Source organism: Brassica napus, chromosome A6, assembly GCF_020379485.1.
Source record: "Brassica napus cultivar Da-Ae chromosome A6, Da-Ae, whole genome shotgun sequence".
NCBI classification, from domain to species: Eukaryota; Viridiplantae; Streptophyta; class Magnoliopsida; order Brassicales; family Brassicaceae; genus Brassica; species Brassica napus.
Window position 1 is genome coordinate 753,553 of NC_063439.1, and position 18,686 is coordinate 772,238.

The window sequence follows — 18,686 nt, forward strand, 5'->3', positions numbered from 1 at the left end:
AATTGATGATGATATATAATCACATATCCGGAGTCTGACATCGAAAAGAAGAGAAGGAAACAGAGCCAAAGTCAACTTGCCGGTTGCCAAAATCAGTTTTAGATTCATTGGTCGGCAAGTCATCTTTGGCTCAATATCATTCTCTGTTTTCCCATGCAAGACTCACTGATACAAATATATATGAGATAAACTCTCACCATCATCATAATTTTCTATACTCTTCTCCTTACTTATCTTGTGATCTTTGTCATGGTGAAGCTCTTACTCGCAATGAAGATATTTATAGGCATATGTAGTGAGGATTAGTTGAATTTATTTCATATTTAATATTCGATATATTCTTCTTATCCGTGCACGGTTTTAGTGCATGCAAGCAAAAAAAAGGGAATTTGTCCACAACAGTTTATTAAAGAATATAATCTCAAAAAGATTGGCTGACCTTATATTATCAAATTCTAATTCTAATTTTGTGTCAATAATTAATATTCGTACCTCACTACCCAAGGCATCATCATTATAGTCAGCGACATGAAGATCCACGTGTTATATTTTCAGGATTTGACTCATAGTCTTTGATAAACAAAAAGGTTATATCGATCGTCCCTCAATATTTAACGTGTTTTTAATAATGTTCTGATTTGTTTGAACAATTGCCTGTAATTGCAACTGTTCTGGATGGAATCTAAATTAAAAAAATTTCGGTTTTCCTTTAAGGTGAGAATGTGTTATTTTCCATTTGCGTACTCATCATATTGTCAATGGCAAAAGAATACATGTGATACAAAGCTATCATTTAACTTTCTTTAAAACGAGGCCACTTTCTATTTGTGTTACTTGTGTAACACAACTAGGTCACTTTAAAACCAGGTAAGATTTTTTTTTTTGTAAGACAAATTAAAGAACACGAATGTAAACTAAATCTTCCATGACGATGTCCTATGTATAGGAATTTAATATATTTTTCCCTATATTTTTATAGGATCCAACGTTGAGTTCATCCCTTCCTGAACTATAGAATATTAGAATGTAATTAGTACGTAGGTCTGGTATTTATCAAACAATGAGATATATATATCTCATGATGGCTTGTAATTAATAGATATTGATGTCACTTAAATTGAGTACTTTGTTCAAGTGGTTGTAAACTTGTAATCGAAATCATATTTCCGTTTTTGGGTTGTTTTTATAAAAAAATTATCAAAAAAAAAATTATACATAAACGGTTTATTTCCTTCGCTTTCGAGAAACCAGATGATTATCCGTGCGTTGCGTGAAAGCAACTCAAACTGGCGCATTCGTACGTGATGCTAATTATTAACGACAAACTAATTGGTAATAACAGATAAACTAATTAAATCAATAAAGTTAGTTTTGTTCAATACATTGATGGATCACATTCACATCATGAGATATTGATATGTCATTTCTGATAAGACAAATAGATACCAACTTGGTCGGACCAAACATATGATAAGATTCTTCTGAGCATAAAAACACTCTTTTTTGTTTTGTCAACTGTTTCTTAGATACTCATTTAGGACTTATAATTTCCTGATTTTAGTTTATTTTTCTGTATTAAAGCAATATATATATATATATATATATATATATATATTTGACAAAAAAAGCAATATATATAAGTATCATCTCTTTTCTCTCACAACACAACTAACAACAGAAAAACTGAGAAACACTAATGCAATCACAAGTGCCAGAAGCAGGTTAAATGTTGTCATATATTTGTTGCTTTAAAGTAACTAATAAAGAAAGATGTAGAAAAAATAAATACTTAATAAACAAATTACATTCGTTGGCATGCAATATTATGTAAAAGCAACCCTGATTCCTAAAGCCTTGACCTTTACATTACAAGATATTGTCGGAGACGTTGCCTTGACGGCTTGACCAAACACATATGTATGGGTCAGTGTTTTAACCAAACAGTCAAACACGCCATCTGTTCTTTCTGAAAAATGGAACCGGTACGTTGGCCACAGTCCGTCTAATCTTGCGTCCGCCTCTGGCCATAAGTTTCTCCAAATTCGTTGAATATTTTATATGAAGAGATCAAAGAGAGTGGCATGAGAGAAATCACCACCAGGTTACTTGCAAAATGCTTCATAAGAATAGCAAACATAGTAATAAATTACTGTTTCTGTTAGTACCTGATGGAAATTTAGCGGTGAGAAAAGTTGAAATAAGGGAACTAACTAGAAGAGCAAACGCTATTAACACTCATCAAATGTTTGCATAGGGAGAAACGCATGTCAATGAAATTACAAGTCATAATCAGGATAATGATGATATATGTGGTTAATATCTAGAGTCTTACATCAAAAAGAAGGGAAGGAAACAGAGCCAAAGTCAACTTGCCGGTCACCAATATCAGTTTCATGAGATTGGTTGGTATAGTCGGCAAGTCATCTTTGGCTCAATATCATTCTCTATTTTTCTATGCAAGACTCTTCGATACAAAGAGAACTCTCACCATCATCATTATTTGTCTCCACCTCTTCTCCTTATCTTGTGATCTTGTCATGGTAAGGTTCTTACTCATGATGAATGTATTAATAAGCACAAGGATAGTGATGATGATATGTAGATAGATATCTAGAGTCTGACATCGAAAAGAAGAGAAGGAAACAGAGCCAAAATCGACTTGCCGGTAGCCAATATCAATTTTAGGTTTGTTGGTAAAATCGGCAAGTCATCTTTGGCTCAATATCATTCTCTATTTTTCCATGCAAGACTGATATACCAATAGAAACCCTCACCATCATCATTATTTTTCTCTACATCTTCTCCTTATCTTGTGATGTTGTTATGGTCAGGCTCTTACTCATGATAAAGGTATTTATAGGCGTATGTTGCGAGGATTGTGTGAACTAATTTCATATATGGCATTTGATATATTATTCTTCGAATAGTCCTATTCATGCATGTTTTATTGTGCATGCAAGCAACAAAAAGGGAATTTTGACCACAGCCGTATATTGAAGAATATAATTATTTTTAAATATTGGTTGACCTTATATTATAGAGTTCTAATTCCACTTTTATCTGAATAGTTAATATTCGTACCTGACTAGTCACACTACTCCAAACTTCAAAGGCATCGTAAAAAGAAATCAACGTGCCATATTTCTCTGAGGATGGACATTTGGACTCATAATCTTATGGTAAAGGAAGTATCAATAAAAAATTGAAAGGTTCTTTATAATATTTATGCTTTTTTGAAGAAATACCACTAATTTCATATCTTTGTTGATATAATGGAATATATAGGAATTTTGTTTTTCCTTTAATTCATGTTCTACAAAACTGACTTCTTATTACGGACACTATACTTTTGAATTTTGATTTGTTTTATTGCACAACTTTTCATGCTACGAGATCTCGTTTGCTGTTACTTACTGACGATATAAAAATAGATATACTAATTAAAGCGATACAGGTAGTTTTGATTCTATTTATTTGTTAATGGATCATATCATGAGATACTGATATGTCGTGTTCTTGACAAAATAGATACCAACGCGGTCCGACCAACAGTATAATATGATTCTTCGGAACATTGAAAACACCCTTTCTTTTTGTCAACGGTTTAGACACGCATTTACCTCAATTTTCTTGATGTTTTTTTGGTTATAGGCTTATAGCATAAACTCATATAACAAGATTTAAATATATGAGGCTGAACTCATATAACAAGATTTAAATATATAAAAAGAGAAATATTTTATTGCAACTATCACTCTACAAAAAAAAGTTTTAACATTTCATCATCTAGCAAACAATCATTGAGATTATTTTAAAATCTCTTGAAATGTCATAAATTATTATTTTTGAATTAACAAAAACTCACACATATGGATGTTGATTATGAATGATAAGACTATATCTATTCTGATACAATCCATCAGATTCGATTAGTTTATTTAGCTGTTTAATGTTGGTTTTAGTAAGTTCATCAGAATTTACATATTTTAAATTTACAATTATTAGAGTCAGATCAGGGTTGGATGTAGAAGCTGTATTTATTTTTTAAATTTTATCCGCAATATTTAAAATTATAATAATGCTTTATATTAGTTTTAAAAGGTATAATTCAAAAAAAAAAACTGTAAAAGTTTTATATATTTGGTAAATTGTAGAAATTATATTGTTGTAACAATATATTTACTTTTTCATTTAACTTTTAGTAAATACAACTACATCAAAAGAATCTTATAAAATAAATTTTATAGAATTTTTGTACAGTTAGAGTCCAACTAATAAAATAGTTGTAGGAACTATATTTACTAAAGTTTTATTTTCTAACCAGTAGAATATGACCATAGAAATACGTTCAAATTTTTTACTTCATTTTTACAGTTACATCAAATGTAACTTCTGTGCGTTAATTTCTACAGTGAATCAATATCATCGATAGTATGATATAACTGTAGAATGGGACAAGAGTTATGTCTTATGCCAACATTACATCCTTCCCCTCTTTCAAACCGTATCTTGGTGCATAAATGCTTTTAAATCAAATCGTTTTTCTTAGATGTGGACAAAGCAAACCGGAATAAACCGAATCAGAATTGCTTTCGTTGCCCAATTACTTCTCACTCGAAGTAAAAGCGTCTCGGTTAAGTTAATGGGCCTATTACCATAGCTAAAAAGCCCAATAATTGGTTTCGACGTGGCAGCTAGAGTTCCAGATGTCATCTCGCATCCTCAACGTGCCACGTGTTCTCCTTCTGTAACATTCTCCATTTCGTGGATGTCATAGAAGAAGACTTCAAAATCGAAACAGTATTCAAAGAAAGATGGCTTCTTCTAGTTGTTTCACCATTCAGTCACGTTTCGTCTCAGCGAGAACAAAGCTCGATTCAATCTCCAAACCGAGTCTCTCCGGATTCGCTTGTCGTTCTCTTACAAAACCCAGAAACTTGAATCTCTCTGTTCTTCTTCGGTGTTCCATGGGTTCCTTTAACTCTTCTCAGAAATCAGACAACGTCCAAGGTTCTGTTCTTTCGTCTCTTATTGTTTACTATATCTATCTTATAATCTAAAAATATGTTTGATTTCGCTTTATTAAAAGGTTATGCTTTGATGATTGTGATGTTTTGAAAGAGAGACTAGGTCAGGAGTTTTTACTTGGGTCACACTCAATCGGTTATGAGAATATTTGATCAAAGAGGTGTAGAATGTTTTAACCAATCAAAGCTTTGCATTTTCATTACCTGATAGAGAGCTTATCCAAAGGTTGTGATTTGATGATTATGATGTTCTGAAAGAAAGATTAGGTATGGAATGTTTACTTGCGTCACACTCAATCAGTTTTGAGGATTAGGTTAAAGATATGAAGGATGTTATAACCAACCAGAGCTTTGCATTTTTCATGTAGCTGTTGTTGAGAGTGTTGTTACTTTAGATCAGTTTAGTAAGCAAATTAAACCCTAAGATTTGAGAGATACAATGATGTGCAGAAGCTGCAAAGAGTGACTTTGCTTCAATAAGTGAAGGTGAGTGGAAGAAACGGCTAACACCAGAACAGTATTACATCACCAGACAGAAGGGAACAGAGAGAGCTTTCACTGGGTATGCACATGTCTTGTTCATCCAAGTACACACTATTACAATATTTCTTCACTCACTGTAACGACTTTGTTCTTTGTCTTTTTACATTTAATCAGTGAGTATTGGAATACAAAGACCCCAGGAGTATACAAATGTATCTGTTGCGACACGCCACTGTTTGAGTAAGCTACTATTTTCTCAAACTCGTTAATGATGATGCATTGTGATCAATGATTGGATAATTTTCTTGCAGCTCATCAACAAAGTTTGATAGTGGAACCGGGTGGCCATCGTATTACCAACCTATTGGAAACAATGTGAAGTCAAAGCTGGACCTCTCTATCATCTTCATGCCTAGACAAGAAGTTATCTGTGCTGTTTGTAACGCCCATCTTGGTCATGTCTTCGATGACGGTCCACGACCAACCGGAAAACGATATTGCCTCAACAGGTTTGAAATTTAAATCCCGCAGGGCTTATTTTTTCAAGATTCCTAAAGACTTAGCAAACTCAAAAGTTCATGTTTCATGTTTCTTTGCCTTTCGTGTAGTGCTGCTCTGAAACTTGAGTCATTGGAGAGAACAAGAGAATGAGAGTTTCTGGTACAAAGGATTATTCATGTATTATATAATATAGTTTCGTTTTACTATGGTCCTCCTTGTATTGATGAAAACATTGTAATCACATGTAATAAATACACAGGAGAACAGAACAGTTATAAGCTTTTTGAGTTGACTCCACTATCGTATGGACAGCACATTCTTAAGTTTATCTAATCCAATCCCTTTCCCACGCCTTCACCATTATCACTTCTCAACTATTATACATGAGTGTATATATATATATTGTTATATGGTGAGAGTATTGTAGAACCAAACCAACAATGGGGAAAGAAAATGGGAAAGTTGGTTTTGATTTCTGAGCAAGAGCATGAGGACGAAGATAGCCTCGAGAGAGAAAGGAGTTGAGTTCAGTTTTAGTTCCTATGTTTTGTGCTGCTTGCATGTGTTTTTCATATTGGGTTCTCTATCCATTATGCGCCATGATGTAGATTTCGTTTGACGAGGAAGGGAGATATGGGGAAACAAGAAAGGAGAAGAACAAGAGAAAGTCGAGAAAAAGTTTCTTGATAGCTTGAAGGTTCTTGAAGCTGAGCTTTGATGTAAATCTTACTTGGAGGAGAGACATTTAGTTTTTCTTTATTTTATTCTGTTCAGTTTAGCTTCTTTTTTTTTTTTTTTTTTTTTTTTTGTCTACTCCCAGCAAATCAGCAAGGATAAAATGCTAATTACAAAATAGGTTGAAAATTAGTATACCTAACATTAAAATGGGTAATTCTTTACATATCACATTTTTAATGACATTAAAAATAAATAGTACATAAGAAACAAATTATTCCGTGATAATATTATTTAAGTTAAAATAGCTAACCACATCGTGGTGGTCTAGTGAAAATCGATAGAGAAAGAGTTGCTCTGTTAGTTCAGATTAGAAATTGATTCCCTTCTAGTGTAAAATTATTAGTTCCACATGTAGCCACACGGATATGGACCTATTGTTTACGGTCCATCTGAATACACAGAGAAATAACTATATGTGGGATGTACCTCCCATATAGTTTTAAGTTAAAATAACTAAATTACTTTAAAATCTAATCATTTCAACTGAATCTCTATGCTTTGCATATTAAATTATAATCACTAAATCCAAATTCAATTTTTGTTTTCAATTTTTTTTTTATAAATTTAATGTTATTTTGAGACTTTTTCTCTTTGTGATTATTTAGGAAGAAAAGTTGTACTAGTGTTATGTGAAACCATTTTTTCAAAAAATAAATGAATGTGGTAAACTAGTAGTGTTGGGATTCAACTTGAGAGTTGTTGACAAACAAACAAACAAACAAACAAACAAATAAATGTAATTATGTTTGACAAAGACTATTGTTGTTGGAAATATAAAACTTTGGGGAACCAGTGGGATAAAATAAACTAATGGGACTTATGTGTAATTTTCCAAAGTCGTTCAAAAGTAATAATAAAATAACAAAAATTCTCTCTTTCTGAACTAACATATGATGATGTTCAAAGAGGTTTGGAGCCTTTGTGCTCTCCGTTTATCAAGAAAATAATAATTTTATAGTGGTTATTCCATCGATTTAGGAGGTATTATGAAGTTTTACTAAATTAATTGATAAAAACCCTTGAACGATGCTCATTTTGCATGAAAAAGAGTTAAGCATACATTAATACAAATGTAGAATATGGTAGAAATTTCAAAACAACACTAAAGATTATAGGCTTCAGTATATAAAGTATTTACCAAAAACTCAATATTTTTGTAGGGGTTAGCCCATTGATTTTTAGAAAATTTCAAAAAATATGACAATATTGTTTTAGTGCCTAGTTGCATCCTGCACTAACATATGATGATGTTCAAAGAGGTTTGGAGCTTTTTTCGTCTCCGTTTATCAAGAAAATAATAACTTTATAGTGGTTATTCCATCGATTTAGGGAGTATTATGAAGTTTTACTAAATTAATTGATAAAAACCTTTGAACGATGCTCATTTTGCATGAAAAAGAGTTAAGCATACATTAATACAAATGTAGAATATGGTAGAAATTTTAAAACAACACTAAAGATTATAGGCTTCAGTATATAAAGTATTTACCAAAAACTCAATATTTTTGTAGGGGTTAGCCCATTGATTTTTAGAAAATTTTAAAAAATATGACAATATTGTTTTAATGTCTAGTTGCATCCTGCACTAACATATGATGATGTTCAAAGAGGTTTGAAGCCTTTGTCGTCTCCGTTTATCAAAAAAATAATAATTTTATAGTGGTTATTCCATCGAATTAGGAGGTATTATGAAGTTTTACTAAATTAATTGATAAAAACCATTGAACGATGCTCATTTTGCATGAAAAACAGTTTAGCATACATTAATACAAATGTAGAATATGGTATAAATTTTAAAACAACACTAAAGATTATAGGCTTCAGTATACAAAGTATTTACTAAAAACTCAATATTTTTGTAGGGTTAGTTAGCCCATAGATTTTGAGAAAATTTCAAAAAATATGAAAATATTATTTTAATGGCTAGTTGCATCCTGAACTAACATATGATGATGTTCAAAGAGGTTTGGAGCCTTTTTGCTCTCCGTTTATCAAGAAAATAATAATTTTATAGTGGTTATTGCATCGATTTAGGAGGTATTATGAAGTTTTACTAAATTAATTGATAAAAACCATTGAACGATGCTCATTTTGCATGAAAAAGAGTTTAGAATACATTAATACAAATGTAGAATATGGTTGAAATTTTAAAACAACACTAAAGATTATAGGCTTCAGTATATAAAGTATTTACCAAAAACTCAATATTTTTGTAAGGGTTAGCCCATAGATTTTGAGAATATTTCAAAAAATATGACAATATTGTTTTAATACCTAGTTGCATCCTGAACTAACATATAATGATGTTCAAAGAGGTTTGGAGCTTTTTTGACTCCGTTTATCAAGAAAATAATAACTTTATAGTGGTTATTCCATCGATTTAGGGAGTATTATGAAGTTTTACTAAATTAACTGATAAAAACCATTGAACGATGCTCATTTACCATGAAAAAGTGTTTAGCATACATTAATACAAATGTAGAATATGGTATAAATTTTAAAACAACACTAAAGATTATAAGCTTCAGTATACAAAGTATTTACCAAAAACTCAATATTTTTGTAGGAGTTAGCCCATAGATTTTGAGAAAATTTCAAAAAATATGAGAATATTGTTTTAATGCCTAGTTGCATCCTTAACTAACATATGATGATGTTCAAAGAGGTTTGGAGCCTTTGTGCTCTCCGTTTATCAAGAAAATAATAACTTTATAGTGGTTATTCCATCGATTTAGGGAGTATTATGAAGTTTTACTAAATTAATTGATAAAAACCATTGAACAATGCTCATTTACCATGAAAAAGAGTTTAGCATACATTAATACAAATGTAGAATATGGTATAAATTTTAAAACAACACTAAAGATTATAAGCTTCAGTATACAAAGTATTTACCAAAAACTCAATATTTTTGTAGGGGTTAGCCCATAGATTTTGAGAAAATTTCAAAAAATATAACAATATTGTTTTAATGCCTAGTTGCATCCTGAACTAACATATGATGATGTTCAAAGAGGTTTGGAGCCTTTGTGCTCTCCGTTTATCAAGAAAATAATAATTTTATATTGGTTATTCCATCGATTTAGGGGGTATTATGAAGTTTTACTAAATTAATTGATAAAAATAATTGAATGATGCTCATTTACCATGAAAAAGAGTTTAGCATACATTAATACAAATGTAGAATATGGTAGAAATTTTAAAACAACACTAAAGATTATAAGCTTCAGTATACAAAGTATTTACCAAAAACTCAATATTTTTGTAGGGGTTAGCCCATAGATTTTGAGAAAATTTCAAAAAATGTGACAATATTGTTTTAATGCCTAGTTGCATCTTGAACTAACATATGATGATGTTCAAAGAGGTTTGGAGCCTTTGTGCTCTCCGTTTATCAAGAAAATAATAATTTTATATTGGTTATTCCATCGATTTAGGGGGTATTATGAAGTTTTAGTAAATTAATTGATAAAAATAATTGAATTTTGCTCATTTACCATGAAAAAGAGTTTAGCATACATTAATACAAATGTAGAATATGGTAGAAATTTTAAAACAACACTAAAGATTATAGGCTTCAGTATATAAAGTATTTACCAAAAACTCAATATTTTTGTAGGGGTTAGCCCATAGATTTTGAGAAAATTTCAAAAAATATGAAAAATATTGTTTTAATGCCTAGTTGCATCCTGAACTAACATATGATGATGTTCAAAGAGGTTTGGAGCCTTTGTGCTCTCCGTTTATCAAGAAAATAATAACTTTATAGTGGTTATTCCATCGATTTAGGAGGTATTATGAAGTTTTACTAAATTAATTGATAAAAACCATTGAACGATGCTCATTTTGCATGAAAAAGAGTTAAGCATACATTAATACAAATGTAGAATATGGTAGAAATTTTAAAACAACACTAAAGATTATAGGCTTCAGTATATAAAGTATTTACCAAAAACTCAATATTTTTGTAGGGGTTAGCCCATAGATTTTGAGAAAATTTCAAAAAATATGACAATATTGTTTTAATGCCTAGTTCCATCCTGAACTAACATATGATGATGTTCAAAGAGGTTTGGAGCCTTTGTGCTCTCCGTTTATCAAGAAAATAATAACTTTATAGTGGTTATTCCATCGATTTAAGAGGTATTATGAAGTTTTACTAAATTAATTGATAAAAACCATTGAACGATGCTCATTTTGCATGAAAAAGAGTTTAGCATACATTAATACAAATGTAGAATATGGTAGAAATTTCAAAACAACACTAAAGATTATAGGCTTCAGTATATAAAGTATTTACCAAAAACTCAATATTTTTGTAGGGGTTAGCCCATAGATTTTGAGAAAATTTCAAAAAATATGACAATATTGTTTTAATGCCTAGTTGCATCCTGCACTAACATATGATGATGTTCAAAGAGGTTTGAAGCCTTTGTCGTCTCCGTTTATCAAGAAAATAATAATTTTATAGTGGTTATTCCATCGATTTAGGAGGTATTATGAAGTTTTACTAAATTAATTGATAAAAACCATTGAACGATGCTCATCTTGCATGAAAAAGAGTTTAGCATACATTAATACAAATGTAGAATATGGTATAAATTTTAAAACAACACTAAAGATTATAGGCTTCAGTATACAAAGTATTTACCAAAAACTCAATATTTTTGTAGGGGTTAGCCCATAGATTTTGAGAAAATTTCAAAAAATAAAATATTGTTTTAATGCCTAGTTGCATCCTGAACTAACATATGATGATGTTCAAAGAGGTTTGGAGCCTTTGTGCTCTCCGTTTATCAAGAAATAATAATTTTATAGTGGTTATTCCATCGATTTAGGAGGTATTATGAAGTTTTACTAAATTAATTGATAAAACCATTGAACGATGCTCATTTTGCATGAAAAAGAGTTTAGCATACATTAATACAAATGTAGAATATGGTTGAAATTTTAAAACAACACTAAAGATTATAGGCTTCAGTATATAAAGTATTTACCAAAAACTCAATATTTTTGTAGGGGTTAGCCCATAGATTTTGAGAAAATTTCAAAAAATATGACAATATTGTTTTAATGCCTAGTTGCATCCTGAACTAACATATGATGATGTTCAAAGAGGTTTGGAGCCTTTGTGCTCTCCGTTTATCAAGAAAATAATAATTTTATATTGGTTATTCCATCGATTTAGGGGGTATTATGAAGTTTTACTAAATTAATTGATAAAAACAATTGAACGATGCTCATTTACCATGAAAAAGAGTTTAGCATACATTAATACAAATGTAGAATATGGTAGAAATTTTAAAACAACACTAAAGATTATAGGCTTCAGTATACAAAGTATTTACCAAAAACTCAATATTTTTGTAGGGGTTAGCCCATAGATTTTGAGAAAATTTCAAAAAATATGACAATATTGTTTTAATGCCTAGTTGCATCCTGCACTAACATATGATGATGTTCAAAGAGGTTTGGAGCCTTTGTGCTCTCCGTTTATCAAGAAAATAATAATTTTATAGTGGTTATTCCATCGATTTAGGGAGTATTATGAAGTTTTACTAAATTAATTGATAAAAACCATTGAACGATGCTCATTTACCATGAAAAAGAGTTTAGCATACATTAATACAAATGTAGAATATGGTATAAATTTTAAAACAACACTAAAGATTATAGGCTTCAGTATACAAAGTATTTACCAAAAACTCAATATTTTTGTAGGGGGTTAGCCCATAGATTTTGAGAAAATTTCAAAAAATATGACAATATTGTTTTAATGCCTAGTTGCATCCTGAACTAACATATGATGATGTTCAAAGAGGTTTGGAGCCTTTGTGCTCTCCGTTTATCAAGAAAATAATAATTTTATAGTGGTTATTCCATCGATTTAGGGGGTATTATGAAGTTTTACTAAATTAATTGATAAAAACAATTGAACGATGCTCATTTACCATGAAAAGAGTTTAGCATACATTAATACAAATGTAGAATATGGTAGAAATTTTAAAACAACACTAAAGATTATAGGCTTCAGTATATAAAGTATTTACCAAAAACTCAATATTTTGTAAGGGTTAGCCCATAGATTTTGAGAAAATTTCAAAAAATATGACAATATTGTTTTAATGCCTAGTTGCATCCTGAACTAACATATGATGATGTTCAAAGAGGTTTGAAGCCTTTGTGCTCTCCGTTTATCAAGAAAATAATAATTTTATAGTGGTTATTCCATCGATTTAGGGGGTATTATGAAGTTTTACTAAATTAATTGATAAAAATAATTGAACGATGCTCATTTACCATGAAAAAGAGTTTAGCATACATTAATACAAATGTAGAATATGGTAGAAATTTTAAAACAACACTAAAGATTATAGGCTTCAGTATATAAAGTATTTACCAAAAACTCAATATTTTTGTAGGGGTTAGCCCATAGATTTTGAGAAAATTTCAAAAAATATGACAATATTGTTTTAATGCCTAGTTGCATCCTGAACTAACATATGATGATGTTCAAAGAGGTTTGGAGCCTTTGTGCTCTCCGTTTATCAAGAAAATAATAATTTTATAGTGGTTATTCCATCGATTTAGGGAGTATTATGAAGTTTTACTAAATTAATTGATAAAAACCATTGAACGATGCTCATTTACCATGAAAAAGAGTTTAGCATACATTAATACAAATGTAGAATATGGTATAAATTTTAAAACAACACTAAAGATTATAGGCTTCAGTATATAAAGTATTTACCAAAAACTCAATATTTTTGTAGGGGTTAGCCCATAGATTTTGAGAAAATTTCAAAAAATATGACAATATTGTTTTAATGCCTAGTTGCATCCTGAACTAACATATGATGATGTTCAAAGAGGTTTGGAGCCTTTGTGCTCTCCGTTTATCAAGAAAATAATAATTTTATATTGGTTATTCCATCGATTTAGGGGTATTATGAAGTTTTACTAAATTAATTGATAAAAACAATTGAACGATGCTCATTTACCATGAAAAGAGTTTAGCATACATTAATACAAATGTAGAATATGGTAGAAATTTTAAAACAACACTAAAGATTATAGGCTTCAGTATATAAAGTATTTACCAAAAACTCAATATTTTTGTAGGGGTTAGCCCATAGATTTTGAGAAAATTTCAAAAAATATGACAATATTGTTTTAATGCCTAGTTGCATCCTGAACTAACATATGATGATGTTCAAAGAGGTTTGGAGCCTTTGTGCTCTCCGTTTATCAAGAAAATAATAATTTTATAGTGGTTATTCCATCGATTTAGGGGTATTATGAAGTTTTACTAAATTAATTGATAAAAACATTGAACGATGCTCATTTACCATGAAAAAGAGTTTAGCATACATTAATACAAATGTAGAATATGGTAGAAATTTTAAAACAACACTAAAGATTATAGGCTTCAGTATATAAAGTATTTACCAAAAACTCAATATTTTTGTAGGGGTTAGCCCATAGATTTTGAGAAAATTTCAAAAAATATGACAATATTGTTTTAATGCCTAGTTGCATCCTGAACTAACATATGATGATGTTCAAAGAGGTTTGGAGCCTTTGTGCTCTCCGTTTATCAAGAAAATAATAATTTATAGTGGTTATTCCATCGATTTAGGAGGTATTATGAAGTTTTACTAAATTAATTGATAAAAACCATTGAACGATGCTCATTTACCATGAAAAAGAGTTTAGCATACATTAATACAAATGTAGAATATGGTAGAAATTTTAAAACAACACTAAAGATTATAGGCTTCAGTATATAAAGTATTTACCAAAAACTCAATATTTTTGTAGGGGTTAGCCCATAGATTTTGAGAAAATTTCAAAAAATATGACAATATTGTTTTAATGCCTAGTTGCATCCTGCACTAACATATGATGATGTTCAAAGAGGTTTGGAGCCTTTGTGCTCTCCGTTTATCAAGAAAATAATAATTTTATAGTGGTTATTCCATCGATTTAGGGGGTATTATGAAGTTTTACTAAATTAATTGATAAAAACAATTGAACGATGCTCATTTACCATGAAAAAGAGTTTAGCATACATTAATACAAATGTAGAATATGGTAGAAATTTTAAAACAACACTAAAGATTATAGGCTTCAGTATATAAAGTATTTACCAAAACTCAATATTTTTGTAGGGGTTAGCCCATAGATTTTGAGAAAATTTCAAAAAATATGACAATATTGTTTTAATGCCTAGTTGCATCCTGCACTAACATATGATGATGTTCAAAGAGGTTTGGAGCCTTTGTGCTCTCCGTTTATCAAGAAAATAATAATTTTATAGTGGTTATTCCATCGATTTAGGAGGTATTATGAAGTTTTACTAAATTAATTGATAAAACCATTGAACGATGCTCATTTTGCATGAAAAAGAGTTAAGCATACATTAATACAAATGTAGAATATGGTAGAAATTTCAAAACAACACTAAAGATTATAGGCTTCAGTATATAAAGTATTTACCAAAACTCAATATTTTTGTAGGGGTTAGCCCATAGATTTTGAGAAAATTTCAAAAAATATGACAATATTGTTTTAATGCCTAGTTGCATCCTGCACTAACATATGATGATGTTCAAAGAGGTTTGGAGCCTTTGTGCTCTCCGTTTATCAAGAAAATAATAATTTTATAGTGGTTATTCCATCGATTTAGAGGTATTATGAAGTTTTACTAAATTAATTGATAAAAACCATTGAACGATGCTCATTTACCATGAAAAAGAGTTTAGCATACATTAATACAAATGTAGAATATGGTAGAAATTTTAAAACAACACTAAAGATTATAGGCTTCAGTATATAAAGTATTTACCAAAAACTCAATATTTTTGTAGGGGTTAGCCCATAGATTTTGAGAAAATTTCAAAAAATATGACAATATTGTTTTAATGCCTAGTTGCATCCTGAACTAACATATGATGATGTTCAAAGAGGTTTGGAGCCTTTGTGCTCTCCGTTTATCAAGAAAATAATAATTTTATAGTGGTTATTCCATCGATTTAGGAGGTATTATGAAGTTTTACTAAATTAATTGATAAAAACCATTGAACGATGCTCATTTGCATGAAAAAGAGTTTAGCATACATTAATACAAATGTAGAATATGGTAGAAATTTTAAAACAACACTAAAGATTATAGGCTTCAGTATATAAAGTATTTACCAAAAACTCAATATTTTGTAAGGGTTAGCCCATAGATTTTGAGAAAATTTCAAAAAATATGACAATATTGTTTTAATGCCTAGTTGCATCCTGCACTAACATATGATGATGTTCAAAGAGGTTTGGAGCCTTTGTGCTCTCCGTTTATCAAGAAAATAATAATTTTATAGTGGTTATTCCATCGATTTAGGGGGTATTATGAAGTTTTACTAAATTAATTGATAAAAACAATTGAACGATGCTCATTTACCATGAAAAAGAGTTTAGCATACATTAATACAAATGTAGAATATGGTAGAAATTTTAAAACAACACTAAAGATTATAGGCTTCAGTATATAAAGTATTTACCAAAAACTCAATATTTTTGTAGGGGTTAGCCCATAGATTTTGAGAAAATTTCAAAAAATATGACAATATTGTTTTAATGCCTAGTTGCATCCTGCACTAACATATGATGATGTTCAAAGAGGTTGGAGCCTTTGTGCTCTCCGTTTATCAAGAAAATAATAATTTTATAGTGGTTATTCCATCGATTTAGGAGGTATTATGAAGTTTTACTAAATTAATTGATAAAAACCATTGAACGATGCTCATTTTGCATGAAAAAGAGTTTAGCATACATTAATACAAATGTAGAATATGGTAGAAATTTTAAAACAACACTAAAGATTATAGGCTTCAGTATATAAAGTATTTACCAAAAACTCAATATTTTTGTAGGGGTTAGCCCATAGATTTTGAGAAAATTTCAAAAAATATGACAATATTGTTTTAATGCCTAGTTGCATCCTGCACTAACATATGATGATGTTCAAAGAGGTTTGGAGCCTTTGTGCTCTCCGTTTATCAAGAAATAATAATTTTATAGTGGTTATTCCATCGATTTAGAGGTATTATGAAGTTTTACTAAATTAATTGATAAAAACCATTGAACGATGCTCATTTACATGAAAAAGAGTTTAGCATACATTAATACAAATGTAGAATATGGTAGAAATTTAAAACAACACTAAAGATTATAGGCTTCAGTATATAAAGTATTTACCAAAACTCAATATTTTTGTAGGGGTTAGCCCATAGATTTTGAGAAAATTTCAAAAATATGACAATATTGTTTTAATGCCTAGTTGCATCCTGCACTAACATATGATGATGTTCAAAGAGGTTTGGAGCCTTTGTCGTCTCCGTTTATCAAGAAAATAATAATTTTATAGTGGTTATTCCATCGATTTAGGAGGTATTATGAAGTTTTACTAAATTAATTGATAAAACCATTGAACGATGCTCATTTACATGAAAAAGAGTTTAGCATACATTAATACAAATGTAGAATATGGTATAAATTTTAAAACAACACTAAAGATTATAGGCTTCAGTATATAAAGTATTTACCAAAAACTCAATATTTTTGTAGGGGTTAGCCCATAGATTTTGAGAAAATTTCAAAAAATATGACAATATTGTTTTAATGCCTAGTTGCATCCTGACTAACATATGATGATGTTCAAAGAGGTTTGGAGCCTTTGTGCTCTCCGTTTATCAAGAAAATAATATTTTATAGTGGTTATTCCATCGATTTAGGGAGTATTATGAAGTTTTACTAAATTAATTGATAAAAACATTGAACGATGCTCATTTACCATGAAAAAGAGTTTAGCATACATTAATACAAATGTAGAATATGGTAGAAATTTTAAAACAACACTAAGATTATAGGCTTCAGTATATAAAGTATTTACCAAAAACTCAATATTTTTGTAGGGGTTAGCCCATAGATTTTGAGAAAATTTCAAAAAATATGACAATATTGTTTTAATGCCTAGTTGCATCCTGAACTAACATATGATGATGTTCAAAGAGGTTTGGAGCCTTTGTGCTCTCCGTTTATCAAGAAAATAATAATTTTATAGTGGTTATTCCATCGATTTAGGGGGTATTATGAAGTTTACTAAATTAATTGATAAAAACAATTGAACGATGCTCATTTACCATGAAAAGAGTTTAGCATACATAATACAAATGTAGAATATGGTAGAAATTTTAAAACACACTAAAGATTATAGGCTTCAGTATATAAAGTATTTACCAAAAACTCATATTTTTGTAGGGTTAGCCCATAGATTTTGAGAAAATTTCAAAAAATATGACAATATTGTTTAATGCCTAGTTGCATCCTGAACTAACATATGATGATGTTCAAAGAGGTTTGGAGCCTTTGTCTCTCCGTTTATCAAGAAAATAATAATTTTATAGTGGTTATTCCATCGATTTAGGGTATTATGAAGTTTTACTAAATTAATTGATAAAACAATTGAACGATGCTCATTTACCATGAAAAGAGTTTAGCATACATTAATACAAATGTAGAATATGGTAAAATTTTAAAACAACACTAAGATTATAGGCTTCAGTATATAAAGTATTTACCAAAAACTCAATATTTTTGTAGGGGTTAGCCCATAGATTTTGAGAAATTTCAAAAAATGACAATATTGTTTTAATGCCTATTGCATCCTGAACTAACATATGATGATGTTCAAAGAGTTTGGAGCCTTTGTGCTCTCCGTTTATCAAGAAATAATAACTTTATAGTGGTTATTCCATCGATTTAGGAGGTATTATGAAGTTTTACTAAATTAATTGATAAAAACCATTGAACGATGCTCATTTACCATGAAAAAGAGTTGAATCATTACATTAAAATACAAAATGTAGAATATGTTAAAAATTTTTCAAA

At 29.8% G+C, this 18,686-nt stretch overlaps 1 protein-coding gene across 1 annotated transcript; it reads left to right on the forward strand.

Annotated features, from left to right (window-relative positions):
* The first annotated feature begins 4,713 nt into the window (after window positions 1–4,713).
* Window positions 4,714–6,293, forward strand: LOC125610066 (peptide methionine sulfoxide reductase B1, chloroplastic-like). The gene is made up of 5 exons (XM_048781751.1): window positions 4,714–5,010; window positions 5,478–5,589; window positions 5,685–5,750; window positions 5,822–6,019; window positions 6,119–6,293. Exons 1-5 carry the CDS (start codon window positions 4,815–4,817, stop codon window positions 6,159–6,161), a joined length of 615 nt encoding a protein of 204 aa, XP_048637708.1. The 5' UTR covers window positions 4,714–4,814; the 3' UTR covers window positions 6,162–6,293.
* The last annotated feature ends 12,393 nt before the right edge of the window (window positions 6,294–18,686 follow it).

Excerpts from the sequence above, each read along its gene's own strand:
- LOC125610066 (XM_048781751.1), top strand. The coding sequence starts at position 4,815 with ATGGCTTCTTCTAGTTGTTTCACCATTCAGTCACGTTTCGTCTCAGCG. Across the intron at positions 5,011-5,477 it reads GAAATCAGACAACGTCCAAG|AAGCTGCAAAGAGTGACTTT; the intron begins GTTCTGTTCTTT and ends AATGATGTGCAG. Across the intron at positions 5,751-5,821 it reads TGCGACACGCCACTGTTTGA|CTCATCAACAAAGTTTGATA; the intron begins GTAAGCTACTAT and ends ATTTTCTTGCAG.